Raw genomic sequence first — 23,859 nt, forward strand, 5'->3', positions numbered from 1 at the left:
CAGACCCCTGGTGAGGTCATGCGGACACGAAGACATGGCCGGACAGTGGTAGGGGTGGAGAACATGTGGTAGGATGGGGTCGGGGACCAATTTAAGGAGGATGCCTATTTGTGAACACACACACACACACACACTACCGATGCGGTAACACTGATCAACTGAGCAGTTAACAGTCAGTGACATGTTATGGCGCGTGTGAATTACCGCGTTCGAGTATTCTTTCAAAAGGGACGTGATCAGAAGTACAAAAAATATAATAAAATATAAAAAAGAAACAGCAATTGAAAATAAATAATAATCACTGATATATATATATACATACATACATATAGTGTGTGTGCCGGGTGTGTATGTGTGTTATTCATGTGTGTCAGTGGGGATGGGGGGAGGGGAGTCAGTGACGGACGGTGTGAGGTATAGAGTCCCGGCCTGAAACTGAAACTGTTGGTCATACCGGCCAGCGGCATTAATCAGTGTCACGTCACGATCACTGACATCAGTCGGGTTCTCCCCGCGGCCTTTGACGACTGACGCCGGTGATTATACTGAACTTGGTAAGTGTTCTCCCCGGCGGGGACTGGCTGCATGTGGCTTACTGTACCCGTACCGTGTACATTTTAGTAGTCGTGCGGCATCACTGACACACGCAGAGGCGGCCGGGTAAGAGGCGAGTTCTCTGCTGCCGCTAGTCACTGAGCCGCGTAGTCAGTAACCACCGTCACCAAGTACCTGGACCATAACTGTACTAGACTGACATACAATTTAGTGTGACTTGACTGAGATGTAGACGAACTCAGTCAGTGAAACATATTATACGTATCTCAGTGGCCGCCGGGACTACTGTACTGCGGCGCGTGTGCACCAGATGGGCCGCCGGCTCGAGTCAGTTGACCGGATATAGTCTTGGCCTCTCAGTCAGTATATAGCTTACAAATCTAGCCCGTAGTCAGTGGTGTCTACAACTGACGAACATTTTGTGGTTGCTCGGCTACCGTATAGGCCACGACATCATGTCAGTGAAGGACAACCGGCCCGGCGGGGTACCGTAACGTGACGGTACTGATTCAGTCAAGCCTTCAGTTCGCCGGTTTCCTCAATTGACGGCGGAGGTCCGTCGATCGGCTCAGTCAGTTTTGATCGTTTAATTGTATCCGTTTCACTAGCCCTTACATGTTGTGTCCTGACTTCGACCAGGGGTTTCAAGTATGCGTCGGTCAGGCATTTCAGTTGTCACATTCCTTTATGGCTTTTTTTTTCTTCCTCTTCTTCTTCTTCTTCTTCTTCTTCTTCTTTTCAGTTTTTTCAGTCACGGCCACAGATGTTAGTGTTGTCGGTTGAGGCATCAGCCATGGCCGGATCAGTCTCACTGAGTCCTTCAGTTCACTGAAACTGAACTTGAACAGTGAAATTTGCCCACTGGCCATACAGTGCCCACTTCAGTCGGAATGGCCCCGGCGGAACTGAAAGGGTTCGGCAGCGGCCCCACTCAGTGATCAGAAAAAATTAATCCACCTATGTTTTAAACAGTGCCGGGTTCGGCACGGTGTGTCGGTCAGTATGGCACTGGGGCCGCAGCCGTGCCGCTTTTAACAGAAGCTGCAGTGTATTCGGCAACCCGACGGGCCTCACGGAGTGGCAACTGACTACTCAGCAGAACAGCGACAGCGGCGCTGGCCGTACCGAATCAAGTGCCCGGGAGTCGGCGCCTAATTCTATTTCTAAACAAATCAGTAAAGCGGCGCTCGATCCGAACTTCAAACTGTACTGCAGTGCATCAAGCCAGACAGCATGGTGTTCACTGAGCACAGAGTCAGTGATGGCTACGGGGTCTAGTCCAACCACTGACGGAAACCACCGCCGGCGCCGGCCCAAACAAGCATTGCTTCCCGGCAGCGGAAGTTTCCCCTTGTGATGAGTACAAAGTCTTTCAGTGCGGTAATGACCGCACCACGCTTGGAGTGGGCATCCTCAGTTATCATCAGTCACACACAAATCCTTCAGTTAACAGCACCGAGGAGAACATGACCTGAGCTGGTGACAGACTGTGAAAGGATCTGCCGGGGACAAATTCCAGAACTGCAGGGACCTGGACCGAGTGTGGGGTTTTCTACATGCCGGCGAACCCGGCGAAAAGTAAAGAATACTGATGAAGGAACTCCAGAAATCCCCAATAAGTTGCCAGCCAGCGGCCCGTTGCGCATGCGTAGTAGTAGCCCCCACCCCACCCCCCGCCCCCGACCCCTTATAATAAATATTTGTTCCATCGAAATTTCAAAAGTGATTTTGGTAGAGAAAAATATCAAGCCAAATGCCTCATAATTACGTTATCAGCTTCTTCAAAGTTTAAAATAGTAATCATAAGTTGGAAATAGAAATAGGGAGACGCAATTGCATACCACGAGAGTTAGGCCGTATTGCAATCAGTGTTTCAGTAACATGTCTGTGGTTGAGGATGAATTCTGTTTTATAACGGAATGTCCCAAGTATTATCTGAGATTAAAAAAGGTTATATGCCTGAAAGCTCATTTGTCTTCAGTCGAAATCGGTTTTCGTTTTTCGTAATATGCTAAAAGGAAGGGAAAAAAACTGTAAAGTCTATTTAATTTGCAGACTCTCTGATGTTGTCTAGATATTCATTTTGGCCGTTTAAAAGTCGTTTGTATTTTCTCAACTTCTATAGTATGTGATGCTGTTGTGCATTTTGTAACCATTGTCCATACTCCAACAGGAGTGTAAGGACGATTAAAACTTGAAACACTGAGGAACTTTGACGGTGTGTGTGTGTGTGTGTGTGTGTGTGTGTGTGTGTGTGTGTGTGTGTGTGTGTGTGTGTGTGTGTGTGTGTTTAAGAGAGAGGCAGACAGACAGAGAGAGAATCACTGCATGAACAGTCCATCTGGGCTATCAAAAATAAATTCTATGGAGAAGCTATTTTGGTTTGCTCCCTTCTGTTGAAATGGGTGTGGAGGAGGGGGGGAAGGTGGAGGAGGAGGGGAGGGGGGGGGGGCTATATCCCCCAGATCACCATGACCTTAGATATCGTTTTCTTTCTCTCATATCGATTTCTTTTCTTTCATTCTCTAACTTGTTTATTTCTTTTCGATTTCTTTAACCTACCCCCCTTCTTCACCGCACAACATCTCCCTCTTGAGATGTGTCTCATTCTTTCCTTTCGATCCTTCTCCACATCTTCATTTCTCGTTTTCTTCTTCTTCCTCCTCTGATTTGCCTCTCCAGCCCTCACTCTCTTCTCTGTCGTTTTCACCACTATTCTTCCTTTTCTTCATACTGATTCACTGAGCAAATGCAAGCTGTTTTCAGTGAATGCAAGTCTTTAGCACAGTTCGTGAAGATTAAAACTATCTGTTAATATACCTTTCACTTCACACACACAGAGAGAGACACAGACACACACAGAGACACAGACACACACAGACACAGACACACACACACACACACACACACACACACACACACACACACACACACACACACACACACACACACACACACACACTGACTGAAACCATTTATTGTCAGATTAACTGTTTGTTGCACTGACATTTTCGCAACCATTTGAATAAAATATTAACTGAGCAACACAAGGAAATTCTGATTTGAGGAAGGTATGATTAAAAAACAACAACAACAAAAAACAACAAACAAACATATTTAACAAATCAAGGTACCAAATTTCATTAATATCATTATCTCCAAAAAATATTCTAACGCACACACATACTCACATACGTTTCTCCCCCACCCTCTCTCTACATACATCCATGCATGCACACAAACGCCCATTATAATTCCCCTACCTCATTCCCCTGCCCACTCACTCACACACACACACATACACTCACACTGTCTCTCACTCTTTCTCATCAAATTAAGGTTTCGTAATGTAATCAAGACGACATATTACATGTGAGGGTCGAACAGTTCCACTAATTAGAATAATGGGAACTTTGCTCTACAAGTAAATCTGACGCTATCACCCAAAACGAAACACTACTTTGGATTAAATAAAACAGAGGGGAACCTCTGCAGCAGAACGGGGATGAAACAAATCAGAAAAACCGACCAATTGGATGGCTTTTAATTAGGTCAACTGCGGTTTTTGTCAGAGACCAACTATTTTCTTTGCTAGGGTGAAAAACGCTGGACACACACACACACACACAAACACACACACACACACACACACACACACACACACACACACCAACAACTGAGAGCCGATGAAACATGATTTGTTCCATGCTTATAGATAAGGTGAAGCGCCGTGGCAGAGTCGGTTCGAGAATCAGTGCACTTCTGATTCAGTTATTACTCAGTAGTGCAGTGATCCGGCAGAGTTCGAGGCCCTGTTTCGGCACGGTGTTGTGTCCCTGGGAAAGGCGGCGGCAGTTTCCTCGGCTCCACCCAGGGGTGAGTGGGTAACTGACTTCGGTCGGCGGGGAACGGGTTAACAGTGGCTGACTTAAAGGACGGCGCTCAGCCTTCAGTACGCCGAGCTCTTCTTCTTTTTCATCTTCGTTCGCAGAGGGCTGCAACTCCCACCAGTTCACTCGTATTCGTATGTACACTAGTGGGCTTTTACTGATGTGTATGACCGTCAGTTTTTACACCGCCGCCATGTACGCATCCATACTCCGTTTCCGGGGGTAGAACGTACGCCGAGCTCGTATGAAATTAAGCCGGGGTTTCTAACTTGCGATAGTTTTCCTACGGTTTCAAGATGTGGATACAACAATGAACCATATGCAGCGCGCGTAAAGCCCAGTTAAGTAGTTCAGTTGCAACTAGTTAAATTCAATTAAATTTCTTTTCAAGGGCCGAATTTGTAGCTGGATGATGATAGCATGTATGGTGCGAATGCATCCAAACTCTCCAACGGGTGTATAAATGAGAGACAGTGCTTATCAATCTAGGCATGCTCTCTCGGCTTTCTCCCGGCCGAGGCGTTCACTGAAACTGGGGAGTACAATGGCTGCCTCTCGCGTCACACGCTCGCGTCAAGCTATCACGGCTCAGTTTCAGGAAGGTTTCGGTCCGTTCTATTTATAAGATCGTGGTCTGGACCAGAGTACTTTTTTCTCAGTGATTTCCGGCCTCCATTTCTCAGTTTATCATGGATACTCCCTCTCGCCATCTCCGCTCCTCCGGCTTTTGATACTTCACTTCTCAGGATAACGTGTTCACATTACCTCCGACACCCTGTAGACCCAGTCAGCCGACCCAGTCAGCCTCTTTTCTCAGCGGCAACAAGTTCAACCGTGGGGCCTGCCCATGAAAACAGTAAATGTGTACGCGGCCTGACCATCAGTGTGGTATCCTTGAGTAAACGGTGTGTACACGTGTGTGTGTGTGTGTGTGTGTGTGTGTGTGTGTGTGTGTGCCAGTGCCCGCGCGCGCGCGCGCGCGGCATGTCACGTGACTGCAGTGGGCGTATGTGTGTGTTGTTTGTCAGCGTGTGTGTGCTGTCGGGTGTGGGTGCTCGATGAAGGCGGTGGGGGTGAGGGACACCAGCGCTTATCTATTATAATCGGAAATAAAGAACTTTATCTTGTCTCGCCTTGTCTTCTCTGTCTCAGCCTGGGTTGATGCAGGACTAGATGTCTGACCGTCCTTGACGGCACAGTCCTGTGGTTTGATTTCCGAGGAAAGGGAGTTGTTCAGGAACAGTGCTCTCAAAAAGGGAAGTCGACTTGATAGTGTATTTGACGTAATCATAAGGGGGGCCAATCTATTGTTCAACTCAGTGTTGTGTCGATCTCAGTTTCCGGGAAATGCATGTCTGGTGCCAAAAATAACTCAGGGATTTTCCGATCGTGTTAGATTCAAAATGGTGGAGTGACTGTGGTTGATCGCACCCTGAACGGAACTACAAGCATCGACAGCTCATTTGTGCTCTTTATCGTCATTGGCTTTCTCTTTTGAAGCACGTAGGTGACGAAATGTTTGTTTTCTTTCCCCTACTTGTTCTTTAGGAATCGGCCACAGCCAGTAACTTTTATGTTTGTTGATCACAGTTGGTGATCCAGGCTCCATCGGTCCATGCATGGCTTCCTTCTGTCGCAAACAGTAGCTCCACGAGCTATCTTTTTGATTCACTTTCCCCTCCTCTGCCGGGTGGGGCTTGTTCCCAGGGGATGCTACGGTTGCCGGATCGGCTGCACTGGGGACGTGAAAAACTGGGGAACTCTCTCTCTCTCTCTCTCTCTTGGAATCCTCACATAAATTTCCTTTGCAAAAAGACAGCCCAGAAAACCCATCAACTATCCAAAATCAAACATTTCCTTGACCTTCATTCACGGAAATTATTTTTTCAAGCGCATATTCAGTCTACAATAGATTATGCATCAACACTATGGGACTCCGCAAGTGCGAATACCATGAAGCCATTACAGAATCTTCATAAACGGGGGTTCAAGCTAGTACTCCTTAAAAAGACTACCCTTTTAGACTCAAGACTATAAACAAGCGAATATTCTCCCACTAATGACAGGTAATGCACCACCAACATTAACAGACAAATTTTCTGTAAATTCATCAAAGAATCCCCCAAAGTCCATATCCCAATTCCAAGAATTGACTTGTTCAAATCCAGTCTGGTTTACTCAGGCGCCACCCTATGGAACTCACTCCCAGAAACAATTAAACAACACCATTGCCCAACCACCTTCAAAAAACATTGCCTTTCCCACCTTATGCCATAATGTGTAATGTAAATCGTTCATTTTATTGATACTGTTTATCAGATGTGTATGGTTGACAGAACCTTCCTCACCCTCTATCCCCCATTCTGATGTGTAATGCAGTGTGTGTTGTGTGTGTTTGTTTCTTTGATTTTGTTCCTTTTTCTTTTTTTTTTTACCTGTGCATTTTACTAACACCATGCTAGTGCCTGTATGTCATGTGTGTGTGTGTGTGTGTGTGTGTGTGTGTGTGTGCGTGTGCGTGCTTGTGTGTGTGGTTGTTGTTTTGTTTTGATTTATGCTTTTTTTTCCCCTCTGTTGTGTATCTCTACTAACACCATGCTTTCATTTTATTAAATATTGTGTAGTGTAGACCCTATTCAGGGCGGGGACTGGATGTAAAAAAGCACACCAGTGCTTATCTATTATCCTCGAAATAAAGAATTTGTCTTGTAAAAAAAAGAATTTGTCTCTCACACTCACTTTCTCTCTCTCTCTCTCTCTCTCTCTCTCTCCCCCCTTTCTCTTTCTCCAGAGTACAACAAAGGGATCACAATGCACAAGATTATGACAGGTAATGTACCACCAATGTTAATAAACAAATTTTCTGTAAATTCATCAAGGAACCCCTCCCCACCCTTTCTATCCTTCCTTCTTTCCTTCCTTCAGTAGAGTGATCACAGTCAATACCTGTGTTCTATCACTCAGCCTGAGTCCATAGCCCAATCCCAAGAATTGACTTGTTCAAATCCAGTCTGGTTTATTCAGGCGCCAACCTATGGAACTCGCTCCCAGAAACAATTAAACAACACCATTGTCCAACCACCCTAGAAAAACATTACCTTTCCCACCCTATGCCATAATGTGTTATGTAAATCACTCATTTTATTATACTGTTTGTCACATGTGTACAGTTCACGGAGAACCTCCCTCACCTTCCTTCCCCCATTCTGGTCTGTGGTGTGTTGTGTGTTTTGTGTGTTTGTTTATTTTATTTTGGTAATTTTTTCCTATGCATTTTACTAACACCATACTTGTGCCTGTATGTGCATGTGTGTGTGTGTGTGTGTGTGTGTGTGTGTGTGTGTGTGTGTGTGTTAAATCAGTTGTTTAAATTTTCCCATCCGTTATGTATTTCTACAAACACCATGTTTTATGTTAGTTAGTATTGTGTAGTATAGACCCTATTCCAGATGGGGACTGGACGTAAAAAAGCACACAAGTGCTTATCTATTGTAATTGAAATGAAGAATTTTGTCTTGTCTTGTCTTGTCTTTGTCTCTCTGTGTTTCTACAGACTAGTAAGAACTTGATTTGATTTGATTTATTTTAAGTTTTATCACAAGCTTTCTTGCAACTCTCTATGATCATCAAAGTTGATGGCTCTGTGTATCAGTTCAAATTCAGATTCAGAAAGGAAGAAGAACAGTAAAACAGAAATAAAATAGATAAATAAAACAACTAGGGTTTTGCAATTCCATTCTGTGCAATACACACCAGATTAATTTTATGGAATCATTCTTTGTTTCACACACACACACACACACACACACACACACACACACACACACACAAAGGAATCAGGAGTTGACAGTTCAGGCACCATCGAAAGTTCCATGCCAGCTGCTGTTTTCCACCACTAACAGTAACAGCTTTTAACTTTTGTGCATTTATTTATTTATCTATCTATTTCATTAAAAAAATTTTTTACTTATCTATTTATTCATTTATTTATTTGTTTTTAGCATGCACTCTCCCAAGATTGTTGCCTGCAATGTATCAATCCTGACCCTGAAACTGAAAATAGATCGTTGTAAAGAAGAAAAGAGAAAAAAGATCCCAGGTTTCTGTGGCAGCTGCATGTGGTTTGCTCTTTCTGAGACTGAAGAGAGAGAATGGTTGATTGTTTACTTGGTAGCAATGTCAGAGTTTTGAAAGTGTTGAAGATATTTCAAACATCGATAATGGATAACTCTCTCACTTTCCCTGCTCAACTGTCACTGTGTTTCTGAGTGTTGCATGTGTTGAATCAAATTACTTTTGTTTACTTACGCATTTTGTTGTTGTTGTTGTTGCTGCTGCTGCTGTTGCTTTTGTTGTTGTTGTTGTTTTCATCTTTCTTTTTCTTCTTTTGAAAAAGAAGCTAGTGAATATTTATGGTTTTGATTCACACACATTGAAATATTGCTTCAGATGATGGTTGTAATGTAACAATTGTTTAAAGATCCATTTTCTGTATGTTTGTTGATAAGACTGATAGCAAAGTATTAGTAGTTATATAGCGGTTGTATTTGTACAGTGTGTGTGTGTGTGTGTGTGTGTGTGTGTGTGTGTGTGTGTGTGTGTGTACATACATGTGCATGTATACATAGTAGCATGTTGTTGCTCTTGCAAGAAACATCCAACTGCTTCCTGGACATTCAAAACTGGATGACTCGAAATAAGTTACAATTGAACGCGGACAAAACTGAAGCAATGATCATAGGAACTAAACAAAAACTCTCTTCCATCACAATTGACACGATCAAACTTGGCAGTACATCCATCCCTCTTTCCACGTCAGTCAGGAACTTCAGTGTTGTCCTTGACAATACACTGTCCATGCAAAAATTTATCAGTCAGACATGTCAGTCCTGCTACTGTCAACTGCGACGCATCAGTGCCGTCCGGAAATATCTGTCCACTGACGCAACATCTAGACTTGTCGTTTCTCTCATTCTCTCTCACCTTGACCACTGTAACTCTCTATTGTCTGGTATGCCTGCTTCATCCATTCAGTCCCTTCAGCGCATACAAAACTCTGCTGCCCGACTCATCCTCAGAAAGAAAAGATCTGAGCACATCACTCCTCTTTTGCAACATCTCCACTGGCTCCCTGTCTCACACCGAATAAAGTACAAGATCAGCACTCTATGTTATAGATGCATTCACAAAACTGCCCCTTCCTATCTCTGCGGCTGCCTTCACCTCTACACTCCATCTCGCTCACTACGATCGGCCTCGGATCCACTCTGTTTACGCATACCCAGATTCAAACACTCGACTGTTGGCCGCCATTCTTTCTCTGTTTCTGGACCTTGCGATTGGAATGAACTTCCTTTTTCGCTTCGTCAAGTCTCCACACTCAGCTCTTTCAAGTCTGGCCTTAAAACCCACCTCTTCCCAAAATAGCCTCCCTTGCCTGCCTCTTCCTTGTCTTTAGTTTCTACAGTTTTAGAGTTATGCATGCGTGTGAATGACTGGTGTGAAAGCACTTTGATTTGTCTCTGCACAAGATCCAGCACTATATAAATACCATTATTATTATTATTATTATTATTATTACATGCCTGAATGCGTGCATATATTTATCTGTGTATGCACATGCACATCCCCTCTCCCACACCCACCTCCCATGTATATATACTTATGTATGTGTGTGTGTATATATATATATATATATATATTTATTTATTTATTCATTTATTTATTTAACATATCTGTAAACTCCAGAAACTTTGGATTCAGTTTCAGGGAAGAGTTGGACAGATTGTCCAGCACCTGTTTGAAGACAGAGGGTCTGAGGATCATGTGTGGACAGCATGTCTGTCATGCCAATGTCATCTGCTCCTGCTCGCCCCTTCTCCACTCCCTCTGTGAATATACAAAATGCAGACAATGTTTATATTGCGACAAACATCATAGAGACCACTGTGTGCCAAGAAGGCGCTGGGAACAGTTTCGACAGCAGAGATTATGGAGATACTCAAGAAGGTATGAGAACAGAAGTCTCTAAACTAGGTTGAAAACAGTTATACGTATGCATGTGATGGGCGCAACAGCTGAGTGGTTAAAGCGTTAGACTTTCATTCTGAGGATCCTGGGTTCAAATCCTGGTAACAACGCCTGGTAGGAAAGTGGTGGTGATTTTTCCGATCTCCTAGGTCAACAAGATTTGCGGACCTGCTAGTGCCTGTATCCCCTTCATGTGTATGCGCATGCAGAAGATCAGATACACACGTTAAAGATCCTGTAATCCATGTCACTGTTCGGTGAGTTATGGAAACAAGAACATACCTGGTGTGGCATGCACCCCCCACCCCCCCCCCTCCCGAAAATGGAGATTGACTGCCAACACGACGGGGATAAAAATGGTCATACATGTAAAAAAATCTACTCGTACCTGTGTACATACAGCATTACAAGTGTCTGTGGGAGCGTTGGGTTACGCTGCTGGTCAGGCATCTGCTTGGCAGATGTGGTGTAGCGTATATGGTTTGTCCGAGCGCAGTGACGCCTCCTTGAGCAACTGAAACTGAAACTGAAACTGTGGGAGCTGCAACCAACGAACGTAAAAAAAAAAAATAAAAAAAAATAAAAATGCATGTGGGGGTTTACAGTTTATATAAGGAGAACTCAAAGGGGTGGTGGAGAAAAAAACAACAACCACCACCACACTCTCCTGCATTGTTTGTCCTATATTTCTATATGCACTGTTGATATTGTTTCATGATGTTTTTGGTAAGTCCGTAAGTCTTAGATATACATTCTGATTTTTAAAACTGGTGCTTCTTTTTTGTACAATATATGTTTTTCACAATAACACACATGATTTGATCACTGTCACTGCATGCAACACGATTATAATGAATGCGAGTGCCTGTCACGCACCACTGCTGAGGACATGAATAAAACCTGAAGGGTGTAACAAGTATACAGTGAAGCAGACTGCTACCATTGTAGAGAGTTTGGTTAAATGGTATAAGAGCCTTTTTTTTTTTTTTTTTGTCTGTGCGCTTAGAGTTGACTTAATCAAGATTTTTGCGCCTTATAAATATTATTATTAATAGTAGTAGTATTTTTATATATTTATCTTCTTTTTTTTATCTCATTTTATTATTATTATTATTATTATTATTATTATATATTTGTTGGTGTTTTTTGTTTGTCCGGTTTTGGGGTGTTTTTTATGTTTTTTTTATTTTTTTTCTCTCAAGGCCTGACTAAGTGTGTTGAGTTACGCTGCTGGTCAGGCATCTGCTTGGCAGATGTGGTGTAGCATATATGGATTTGACTGAACGCAGTGATGCCTCCTTCAGCTACTGATACTGATACTGATACTGATTAAATGGGTTAAAGGCCCCTTAGCCTTTTACGGGCATAGAAGCAGTGAATTCATACCCACTGTATCGAGAGCTTGGCATAGGGAGACTAGGCCCAGTCCTCTCCTTTCACTTGTTAATCTCCCTCAGATACCCACTCAAACCTTGGTGAAGTGAGGAAAATCAGATTAAAGTGGCTTTCCCAAAGTCACAACGCCATGCTGATTGTTAATTTCCATGTGTTAAATAAAGTATTTATTTTTATTTGGTTTGAAATAAGGGATTGAACCCTGATCAAATTCAGATTAAAGTGGCTTTCCCAAAGTCATAACACCATGCCGAAAGTTAATTTCCATGTAGTAAATGAAGAATTTTTCTAATTTTGATTTGGTTTGAAATAAGGGCTTGAACCTTGATCGCTGGTGAGCAATGGGTCAGACGACCAACAACCAACAGATCTACCACAGCACTTCTGGAGACAGAATGAATCCTGTAGGAACAAGTTTGACCTGCTGTTCTTTTACTGTATATGATAAGATATTGTATGAGGAAGAAAGGGCGTTTTATGTTTCAGATTCTGGGTGTGACCACATATTTAAGACATCTGCGTCTCGATGGACACAGACTGGTGCGTTTTTCTGCACCGGGCAGACACAGACAGTTCGGATTTGCGACAACTATGCCCGAATCAACTTGTTCATAAATAAAGAGGCTGCCCGCATTTTTGCCGAGAGCAATGTGGGTGTGGCTGACCACTGTAAAACTGTAAACGGTGAGAAGTGAAGAGCTGTTATCTGTGTGTGATATGTACATTTCATGAGCTGGCTGGATTGTTGTGTGACTGTTCTTTTGTTTTATTTTTGTGATTTATGTATATTTTTACATATGTGTTCATGTGAAAAAGTAACTTTCTTTTGTAAAAGTTACCATGATGTGTGTGTGTGTGTGTACATGTGTGTGTGTGTGTGTGTGTGTGTGTGTGTGTGTGTGTGAAAATTTTTTTAACTGACAATCATCTGTGCAGTGTTTTGAAGTTTTTAAAATTCGAATTTGCATTTTACATTCATGTAAACATTGTAACAGTTGTATGTAAAAATGTTCAAAAAGGAATTAAGGAGCAAAAAATAGAGGAAAGGGATTTAAATGATAGGTCTGTTATTATTTTCTTTCCTTATTTATTTCCTTTCTTCTTTCTTTCTTTCTTTCTTTCTTTTATCAGTCCATCTATTGATCTAGACATCTAAATATATCTGCTGTCTACTATTTACGTTTTTTTTTCATTCCAAAATGTTCCTGGTATTCATGTAAATGTACAGTTGGTATGTATGATAGTCCATCTTGTCTGACTATGACCACCAGAACAGCAGAGGAGGCATCTGCTGTCCTGATTATCTGGGCTAGAATTTGATTACAGTGGAGAGTGTCTTGCCCAACTTACTTCCCCACTCTCTTGGCCAAGACAGTTTTAGGACAGCCAGCATTGGGATGGTTCTTAACTCACTCAGTACGGCATCTCTCTTCTCCTCTACACAGACCCCTCGGATGTCCAGTGGGTGTCTGAATGACCCAACCTTTAGCTTCCGTCGTCAGAATTGTGGTATTCTTTGTCAACATTCACCTCTTCAGTATAAGAGCCTTCCGCTTGCATTATTTTGATGATGGTAATTGGGGTGAAACACTGTTAACGTCGTCTCTTTCGCCGTTCGTATGGAGAGAGTTAAAGGCCAACTATCCCTCAAGGCTGCATAGCTAAGTGCCAGTGCACTCTTGTCACAGTCGTGTCATGAGTCATAGTCCTTCACAAAAGACTAAGCTGTCAATGACTTCCCATTGCAGTGGAGAAACATTGGTGTATTTGATTGTCATCATATGATGTCTTTGGTATAAGAATAAGTAAGATTTAAAAAAGACCACAAAAAACAACCCCAAACAAACCCGTGATATGTAAGGCTTAAAAAAGAAAAAAAAAGCCTTTAATCTTTGAGTTTCAGGGTTGTTTACAGCTCTGATTGTTTGTCAGTTAAAAAAAAAACTGCACTGAACTCTTTGTATATGTACCGGTATGCTGACGGAAACTCAGTTTTGCCAAATGAACAGCAGGAGTTAGTTAGTTCAATGTATTCACTTATTTGTTTATTTTGTTTAATTATTTCATTTCACTTTATGTTAATGTTTTAGACAAACCTGGGGTAGGTCTCAAGGCCTGACCAGCATGTAGGGTTTATGCATAGGTTAGGCATCTGTTTGTATGTGTATTTCTTTTTATCACAACAGATTTCTCTCTGTGAAATTCGAACTGCTCTCCCCAGGGAGAGCGCATCGCTACACTACAGCGCCACCCATTTTTTGGTATTTTTTCCTGCATGCAGTTACGTATTTTGTTTTTCATATCGAAGTGGATTTTTCTACAAAATTTTGCAAGGAGCAACCCTTTTGTTGCCATGGGTTCTTTTATGTATGCTAAGTGCATGCTGCATACAGGACCTCAGTTTATCATCTCATCTGAATGACTAACGTCCAGACCACCACTCAAGATCTAATGGAGGGGGAGAAAATATCGGCAGCTGAGCCGTGATTCGAACAAGCACGCTCAGATTCTCTCACTTCCTAGGCGGACGCGTTACCTTTAGGCCATCACTCCACTTTTACCTTTCATATGTATTTTTTGTAGATTATATTTTTCATTCAAATGTATGTGTAGCATACATTGATAAGTCCCCATGCTTAGACACCTCCTTGAAACTGGATTTGTGTGTTTCAGACGCTGTATTAAAATGTCTGGCCCGACTGCAGTGGAACGGTAGAGACTTCTTCTCCGAATCCATGACGGTATGGAAGATGACAATGAAGAAGGGAATGAAGACTCTGTGCAAAGAGATCATGCAGCACATCCTGGACATCAGTGATTTACGCAAGCTGCGTCGCATCATCAAGGAGTCCTTTGAGCGTGGCATGAAGCTGATGGGGTTGGATTGTGGCTCTCTGGTGTTCATTTTCCAGCACGAGACCGCTGAAGGCGCTAAGGAGATGCTTGCCTCCAGTGACAACCAGAGAGATTTTCAGCAGGTGTTGATGAACTGTTTGAGTGACTGGGTGGGTGAGCTGGACGTTTCCTGGGAGGTGATGCAGTGTAGCAGGGTGGAGGGGGAGGAAGTGAGGGTGGACTGTTCGTTGTTTGGTGAACCCGTTCATCTGAGTTGGCAGTCTGGGTCGGGTGAGTGTTTGTTTTGAGTTACGGTGAGAGTTTGTGTGTTTGTGTAGTGCAAAGGGAGAGAGAGAGAGAGAGGTAGAGAGAGAGAGAGAGAGAGGGAATGTGTGTGCGTGTGTGTGTGTGTAGTGTGTTTAGTATGTGTTTATAATGTATGTGTATGTGTGTAGTGTGTTTAGTGTGTGTTTATAATGTATGTGTATCAAATGTTGTATGTAGTTTGTGTAGAGTGCTTGTGTTTAGTGTGTGTAGAATGTGTTATTTGTCAGTGTGTGTATGGTATGTGTAGCTTGTATGTGTGTGTAGTGTGTGTGTGTTTGCATGTATGTGTGTGTGTATGTGTTTGTGTGTGTATGTGGTGTTCGTGTGTATGCATGTGCGGAAGTGTATGTATAGAAGTCCTTACCACATTCAACCAATGCTTTTTCAAGTTGTCTGTCTGTCTGTATGTCTGTCTATCTGTCCCTGTCCTCCAGTGGCCTCCATGGACAGCCGACTCATCGAAAGCACAGTCAACAAGCTTCTGGACCGTAGAATGAACACCATTCGCTACCACATGGCCAAGTCCCAAGAGCAGCTGGCTCAGAAACAGACAGACAATCTGCGTGAGTTCATGCACAGCCTGCTGGCACAGTTCACAACACAGTTAACAGCCAGACAACTTGAACCAGTCCCCCAGTCTCCGCAAAGCCCAACGGCCGAGCATCTCACAAGTCTGGTCACTGATGGTGGAGGTATGTCAGTTGATCATCCTGTGGAACCTGCCCAGCCACCCAGAGTCAAGGTGCCAGAATTTATGTCTCCTGCAACACCTGAAAGGGGCAGCAGTGACAGGCCGTTAATGGATGAAGAATGGGAGGGCAGAGATAGAGGCAGAGGCAGAGCTGGCGAAAGGCAGATCCATGAGCAGTTTCCTGCCCCTCAGGTTGCCACGGCAGCCCCTGCTACAGTTCATCATAATGTTCCTGACCAGTCGTCCATCAGACAAAAAGACGGTGCTGGACCGTTCACAGATGACAAGCAGGTGGACACAGGTGGGAAGCTTTACAGCGAAGGTGATCATAGTTCCCCAGGACGGACGATCATCTCCAAGCATTCTCAGGTAAGAGGAGGAAGACAGATTGCTCAAGTTGCTGCGGTGAGACACATGGCATCTGAGAGTGTCAGTCCTCAACTTCTCCCAAGAATGGACAACAAAGTCACCAACGACATGACAGAGGAGTGCATCCCTTGTGAATTTTCAGTCCAGTCGGATAAACGGGATGCAGAGGAGGAAACGAGCGGAATCGAATCTGGTTCGTTTGCAGGGTAGGTGTTAGGAGCTCTGTCATTGTCTTGAAGATTCATGTAGTGTTGAATGGAAGAAAGAAAGAAACAAAAAAACAAGGAAAGAAAATGAAATGAAAAAAAGTGCTACAGGTCAGGCACCTATGTGATGTGGGTTGGGCTTTAATTTGTGTTGTGTGCATGTCAGTGTGTGGGGTGTGTGTGTGTGTGTGTTTGTGTGTGTGTGTGTGTGTGTGTGTGTGTGTGTGTGTGTGTGTAAGTGTGTGTGTGTCTCTGTGTGTCTCTGTGTGTGATTGTGTCTGTGTGTGTGTGATTGTGTGTGTGTGTGTGTAATTGTGTGTGTGTCTGTGTGTGTGTGATTGTGTCTATGTGTGTGTGTGTCTGTGTGTCTTGACATGAGAGTAAGATATTATCATCATCTGATTGTATTTGTAGTAGTAGCTGATTTTTTGTAGTAGTTGTTGTAGTAGTAGTGGTTGTGGTTGCGGTGGTGGTAATGATGATACATAATGATTGTGATGAAAATGGTAATGATGATGATCATGATGATTATAGTAATATCAGTAGTAAAGATGATATTGATAACGGTGATTATGCCGATTTAAAAAATCTCAATTTTTATAGCATTATATAAAACATTATTTATATATTATATCTCATTTATATACACATATACACATGCACACTTGTGAGCACCATTCACATATGAACACACACACACACACACACACACACACACACACACACACACACACACACACACACACACAAATATATGTGCATACATCTCATTCACATACACTTATACACTCATGTGCACCATACTCATTCACTTTCAAAACCTAACGCTAAATTCCCATCCACTATATTCCATGATAATCATCATGAATATGTTTTATAATTTGCTCTTTTCTATCTTTTTTATTAAAGTGTGTCAGAGAAGAGCATGGATATAACTTTGAAGAAACAGATAGCAGAAGGGTTTGACTCCAAAGACATCGCCAGACATGGGCAGGACCATGGGGCTGTTATCTCTGGAAAGGAACAAGACCCGCACCGGTCAGTCTTGGACATTTATATACAGACAGACTGATTGATATGGATACTTATACAGTGTCTACCCTCTGTCATGGATGTGCACTCTTATATATACGCTGCCAAGGATGAGAATGGATTTGCCCAAATATTAGTGAAATTCTTATGCAAGTTTCACTTGTGTGAAAGAAAAAGAAATTGCAGCAAAGTTTGTGCCAAATCTGGGTCTGTGGATTGACGTAATGACGTAAAGGTGATGCAAAAAAAATGTTTCTTTGGTGCGAAACTGACCTGCAAAATCACTGATTAAAAATTTGAAATGTTTGTGAAGAGAAGAAAGATTTGGGTTTCTTTGCTCATCCAAAAGAGCAGGGTGTTGTGTGTGTGTGTGTGTGTGTGTGTGTGTGTGTGTGTGTGTTCTCACTTGCACATGTTAGATTCTATCATGAAATAACATTACTGAGTTGTCAGGTTATCAGTCATTACTGATTTTGATGCCCTTGCAATGTTTTGTGATGGGAGAAATCAAGAACAGTCTGAATAAGTATGTATATGATTGTTACAGTTGCATTTGGAACTATTGATATGCATGGACACACACACACACACACACACACACACACACACACACACACACACACACACACACACACACAAAATAAAAAAAAAATAAAAAATCAAAAAAAAATCATCAAACTACTTTCTAAAGAAAGAAAAGAGGTTCCATGTGTGATGTCACTTTTTATTTTGCCAAATGTCATGAACTGACACACACAGCTTCTGTTCCTCTGTTCCTTATGACCTTGACCTTTGGATAAAGGGAAATAATTCATCTGTTTCCATTAAAATTACATTTGATCCATGTATGTTCTGAGCACATTTCTGGAACATGTCCTTCACAGTTGTGCTATCTGACCAACAGGACTGATCTGATTGATTGGGCAAGGGGATGTAATACAAAATGAATTCACTTGGGAGTAGCAAGCTATGAAGGTGAAACGAAATTATTATAACAGTGTTCTCAACTTGTGGATGTTCGTTCCAGCGATGAAGGTGAGACTTCCAGTTCGGAGCCACCGAAGAAGAAACCTGAACTAAAAAGTAAGTGGTTTCAATCATGGAGTCATTGTTTGACCCCCTATATTTTTCTTCTTCTTTTTTTTTTTTTTTTTTTTTTTTTTTTTGTCTGTTTGAGTTTTCCTTTTTATTTAAAAAAATTGGTTACTTTACTTCTTTTTTTTTAAATTGCTTACTTTTCTTTTCTTTTTTCCCCTTTTGCAAATATTTTTTTATTCATTCTTTTTTCTTTTCATTTTTAAAATTTTTTTTTAACAAATGCATGAAAAGATCATTGTGAACGATACAGGCACTATGCAGTTACTGCAGTCTTAGGGGTTAGCTGGCCTTTGGGAACCATCCCAATGCTGACTTTCCTAAAAAAACCCTCTTGGCTGAGAGAGTGGGGATGTAACTTGGGCAAAACACCCTCCACTTTTATCAAATTCTAGCCCAGATAGTCGGGACAGCATTTTCCTCCTCCAGCTGTTCTGATGGTCCTTGTCGGACATGACTGACTATCATACAGTAACATTAGAATGACTTATGAATGAAATAATCAACAACAAAAGACAGATATAACTTACATTGACAAACCCCTGTCCTGTGCAAAAATATGACTTTAGAAAGTAGCTGCGGCAAGTAGCCTCCCTTAGTGTGTTGCCTCCCTTTTGCTTGCATGTGCATCAGGACAGGGTTTCCGTATTTTGATCTTCCCATTGTCCTGCTTTATCTGTAGCTCTGGTGTATTATGACATGCTCAACAAAATGACTGATTAGAACTGTTGTTTAAAACATGTGTGTTGTACAAGCTAAATAAAATGACTGTTTAGAAGTGCTGTATAAAACATGTGTGCTGTACATGCTAAATGAAATTACTGGTGCTGTTTAAAACATCTGTGTTGCACGTGCTAAGTAAAATGACGGTCTAGAAGTGCTGTTTAAAACATGTGTTGTACATGCTAAATGAAATTACTGTCTAGAAGTGCTGTTTAAAACATGTGCGTTGTACATGCTAAATAAAATGACGGTTTAGAAGTACTGTTTATAATATGTGTTGTGCATGCTAAGTAAAATTGATGATTTAGAAGTGTTATTTAAAACATGTGTTGTACATGCTAAATAAAATGACGGTTTAGAAGTGTTATTTAAAATGTGTGTATTTAAAATGTATGTACGTGCTAAGTAAAATGACGGTCTAAAAGTGCTATTTAAAGCATGTGTATAGTACGTGGTAAATGAAATTACTGGTTCTGTTTAAAATATATGTGGTGTACATGCTAAATAAAATGACGGTTTAGAAGTGCTGTTTAAAGCATGTGTGTTGTATGTGCTAAGTAAAATGACTGTTTAGAAGAACTGACCAAAACATGTGTGTTGTATGTGCTAAGTAAAATGACGGTTTAGAAGTGTTATTTAAAACATGAGTGTTGTACATGCTAAATGAAATTACAGGTGCTGTTTAAAACATGTGTGTTGTACATGCTAAGTAAAATGATGGTTTAGAAGTGCTGTTTAAAACATGTGTGTTTTACGTGCTAAGTAAAATGACGGTTTAGAAGTGCTGTTTAAAACATGTGTGTTGTACGTGCTAAGTAAAATGATGGTTTAGAAGTGCTGTTTGTAACATGTGTTGTACATGCTAAGTAAAATGACGGTTTAGAAGTGCTGTCTGAAACGTGTGTTGTACGTGCTATGTAAAATGACGGTTTAGAAATGCTGTTTAAAACATGTGTGTTGTACATGCTAAGTAAAATGACTGTTTAGAAGAACTGACCAAAACATGTGTGTTGTACGTGCTAAGTAAAATGACGGTTTAAAAGTGCTGTTTAAAATATGTGTGTTGTGCATGCTAAGTAAAATGACGGTTTAGAAGTGCTGTTTAAAACATGTGTGTTGTACGTGCTAAGTAAAATGACGGTTTAAAAGTGCTGATCAAAACATGTGTGTTGTACATGCTAAATAAAATGACAGTTTAGAAGTGCTGTTTAAAACATGTGTGTTGTGCATGCTAAGTAAAATGACGGTTTAGAAGTGCTGTTTAAAACATGTGTGTTGTATGTGCTAATTAAAATGACAGTTTAGAAGTGTTACTTAAAACATGAGTGTTGTACATGCTAAATGAAATTACTGGTGCTGTTTAAAACATGTGTGTTGTATGTGCTAAGTAAAATGACGGTTTAGAAGTGCTGATCAAAACATGTGTGTTGTACGTGCTAAGTAAATTGACGTTTTAGAAGTGCTGTTTAAAACATGTGTGTTGTACGTGCTAAGTAAAATGACGGTTTAGAAGTGCTGTTTAAAACGTGTGTTGTATGTGCTAAGTAAAATGATAGTTTAGAAGTGCTGATCAAAACATGTGTGTTGTACGTGCTAAGTAAATTGACGTTTTAGAAGTGCTGTTTAAAACATGTTTGTTGTACGTGCTAAGTAAAATGACGGTTTAGAAGTGCTGATCAAAACATGTGTGCTGTACATGCTAAATAAAATGATGGTTTAGAAGTGCTGTTTAAAACATGTGTGTTGTGCATGCTAAGTAAAATGACGGCTTAGAAGTGCTGTTTAAAACATGTGTGTTGTACATGCTAAGTAAAATGACGGTTTAGAAGTGCTGATCAAAATATGTGTGTTGTACAGCGGAACAGGCAGAACAGTTGCTGAGCTGGGTCAACGTGAAGTCGAGGGCATCGCAGTGCAAAGACCCTGAGATCCAGAGAATGATGGAACAGGTGGAGCTGGCCCTGCGCGATGGTACGTCTTCAGTGTTGGTGGTGTTGTTGGTGTGTTGTTCGTGTTGGTGTGTTGTTGGTGTGGGTGTGGGTGTGTTGTTGGTGTGGGTGTGGGTGTGTTGTTGGTGTGGGTGTGTTGTTGGTGTTGGTGTGTTGTTGGTGTGGGTGTGTTGTGGGTGTGTGTTGGTGTGTTGCGTTGTGTTGTTGGTGTGTTGTTGTGTGGGTGTGTTGTTGGTATGGTGTGGTGTGGGTGTGTTGTGTTGTTGGTGTGTTGTTGGCGTGGTGTGGGTGTGTTGTTGGTGTGGTGTGTTGTGTTGTTGGTGTGTGTTGGTGTGTTGTGTTGTGTTGTTGGTGTGGGTGTGTGTTGCGTGTGTTGTTGATGTGGTGTGGTGTGTTGTTGGTGTGGTGTTTGTGTGGTGTGGGTGTGTTGTTGGTGTGGGTGTGTTGTTGGTGTGGTGTGTGGTGTGGTGTGGTGTGGGTGTGTTGTTGATGTGGTGTGGTGTGGCCATGCTGTTGGTGTGGATGTGTTGTTGGTGTGGTGTGTTGTATTTGTATTTGTATTTCTTTTTATCACAGCAGATTTCTCTGTGTTGTTGGTGTGGATGTGTTGTTGGTGTGTTGTTGGTAGTGTTGTTGGTGTGGATGTGTTGTTGGTGTATTGTTGGTATGGGTGTGTTGTTGGTGTGGGTGTGTTGTGGTGTGCATATGTTGTTAGTGTGGGTGTGCTGTTGGTGTGGGCATGTTGTTGGTGTGTTGTAGGTGTGGTGTGTTGTATTTGTATTTCTTTTTACCACAACAGATTTCTGTGTTGTTGGTGTGTTGTTGGTGTGGGTGTGTTGTTGGTGTGGGTGTGTTGTGGTGTGCATATGTTGTTAGTGTGGGTGTGCTGTTGGTGTGGGCGTGTTGTTGGTGTGTTGTAGGTGTGGTGTGTTGTATTTGTATTTGTATTTCTTTTTACCACAACAGATTTCTGTGTTGTTGGTGTGTTGTTGGTGTGGGTGTGTTGTTGGTGTGGGTGTGTTGTGGTGTGTATGTGTTGTTGGTGTTGAGTTGTGCTGTGTTGAGTTGTGCTGTATTGTATTGCATTGCATTGCATTGCATTGTGCTGTATTGGTTTGTGCTTTGTTGTTCTGTGCTGTATTGTACATTGATATTGTATTGTGCTTCGTTGCATTGTGTTGTACTGTGCAGTGCTGTGCTGTATTACATTGTATTGTTACATTGTATTGTGCTTCTCCTGTGCTGTGTTGTGCTGTTACTGTGCTGTGCTGTATTGCATTGTATTGTGTATTGCCTTGTACTGTACTGTACTGTATTGTATCATATTGTATGGTATATGGTATTGTTTCATGTTAAATTGTATGATATGGTATTGTATTGCATCGTAACATATTGTATTATACTACCTTTTTTTATCTGAACAGAGTTCTCCGTTTGAAACTTGGACTGCTGAGCCCTTGACGCTGTGGAAATGAATTCACTGCCACAATTACCGTAAAAGGCTATGGGAGTTTTAAGCTTTAACTCACTCCGGATGACAGGCCCCTATCGAGGCCCTACCATTTACAACTGTTTCAGATGATGGAGCCTGATCGGGACTTTAGAAAGTTTTGAATTTTTGGAATGTCACCTTATTTTCATGTATAAGCTGAGAATATCTTAACTGACCTTTCCACTCTGCACTGCGACCAGTAAATGCAGAGTGTGTTGCTGTGCTCACAAGCAGGAGAGTTATTTTCCAGGTGGCTGGTTTACGTGAACAGTGCATGTCAACAGTGGTGTCTGACCCAGTTTCTTCTCAGTCACAAGGCAGACAACAGAATAAGATGAAGGGGCCCTACTGGGGCTATATAACGTTCTGAATTCAATCTGTTTCAAACTCTGTGTGCTTTCCTGGATTCTTTTGAAAGTCATCAGTGTGTGCAAATTTCAAACAAAAAAATACGGATACTTTCATCATCTCACTGGGTGATAGCATAAGAAGGGAGGGAGGAAGATTTATCTATATTTTGTTCTCGACCAACTCGTTATATTACTGATCGGTTTTGAAGTTTTCAGTTCATAAATTCTCACATTTGTATTTTTGGCGATTTTATTGCATACCCATACAAAAAAAAAGGGGTCATGTGTGGGGAAAGTCAGGGGAGCTAACTGGCAGTACTAATTGAGTTACCCTGCATGATGAGCATTTTGGGTGATGTGCAGAGGAGAGGGACTCTCCCCGGGCCAAAGCTCTGGACACAGTGATAGTGCTGGACACCTCTGACAGTGTGGTCATGGAACACCTGGATGAAATGAAGACTGTTGCCCACACCTTCATTGATGGTCAGGGATGAGTGAATGGTGATGATGGTGGTGATGATGATGATGGTGATGATGATGATGATGATGGTGATGATGATGATGGACAAATGAAGACTGTTGCCCACACCTTCATTGATGGTCAGGGATGAGTGAATGGTGATGATGGTGGTGATGATGATGATGATGGTGATGATGATGATGATGATGATGATGATGGTGATGATGATGATGGACAAGTGAAGACTGTTGCTCACACCTTTATTGACAGTAAGTTGGGAAGGAAGAGGAGGAGCAGGAGGAGGATAGTAATGACACAGCACAACAACAGCAACAACAAACAATAGCAACAACACAACAACGAACAACAGCAACAGCACAACAAAAGCAACAACAACAACAACAGTAGCAACTACACAACAGCAAACAAGAGCAACGACAACACAACAACAAACATCAGC

The 23,859-nt window shown here is 41.9% G+C and overlaps 1 protein-coding gene across 2 annotated transcripts in view; it reads left to right on the forward strand.

Annotated features, from left to right (window-relative positions):
• The first annotated feature begins 5,123 nt into the window (after nucleotides 1-5,123).
• LOC143281972 (uncharacterized) overlaps nucleotides 5,124-23,859 on the forward strand; it is a 56,006-nt gene continuing 37,270 nt past the window's right edge. The window contains exons 1-9 of one of the 2 annotated variants that reach the window (XM_076587333.1): nucleotides 5,124-5,350; nucleotides 10,209-10,454; nucleotides 12,357-12,554; nucleotides 14,544-14,996; nucleotides 15,467-16,298; nucleotides 17,208-17,336; nucleotides 18,358-18,413; nucleotides 21,006-21,119; nucleotides 23,303-23,422. In XM_076587333.1, the coding sequence (XP_076443448.1) occupies nucleotides 10,283-10,454; nucleotides 12,357-12,554; nucleotides 14,544-14,996; nucleotides 15,467-16,298; nucleotides 17,208-17,336; nucleotides 18,358-18,413; nucleotides 21,006-21,119; nucleotides 23,303-23,422 (2,074 nt within the window). In that variant the 5' untranslated portion in view covers nucleotides 5,124-5,350; nucleotides 10,209-10,282. Of the gene's footprint in view, nucleotides 5,351-5,854; nucleotides 5,949-10,208; nucleotides 10,455-12,356; nucleotides 12,555-14,543; nucleotides 14,997-15,466; nucleotides 16,299-17,207; nucleotides 17,337-18,357; nucleotides 18,414-21,005; nucleotides 21,120-23,302; nucleotides 23,423-23,859 lie in introns of those variants that run through there. The other variant, XM_076587332.1, reaches the window with a different exon arrangement.

This window comes from Babylonia areolata, chromosome 5 (assembly GCF_041734735.1).
Source record: "Babylonia areolata isolate BAREFJ2019XMU chromosome 5, ASM4173473v1, whole genome shotgun sequence".
NCBI classification, from domain to species: domain Eukaryota; kingdom Metazoa; phylum Mollusca; class Gastropoda; order Neogastropoda; family Buccinidae; genus Babylonia; species Babylonia areolata.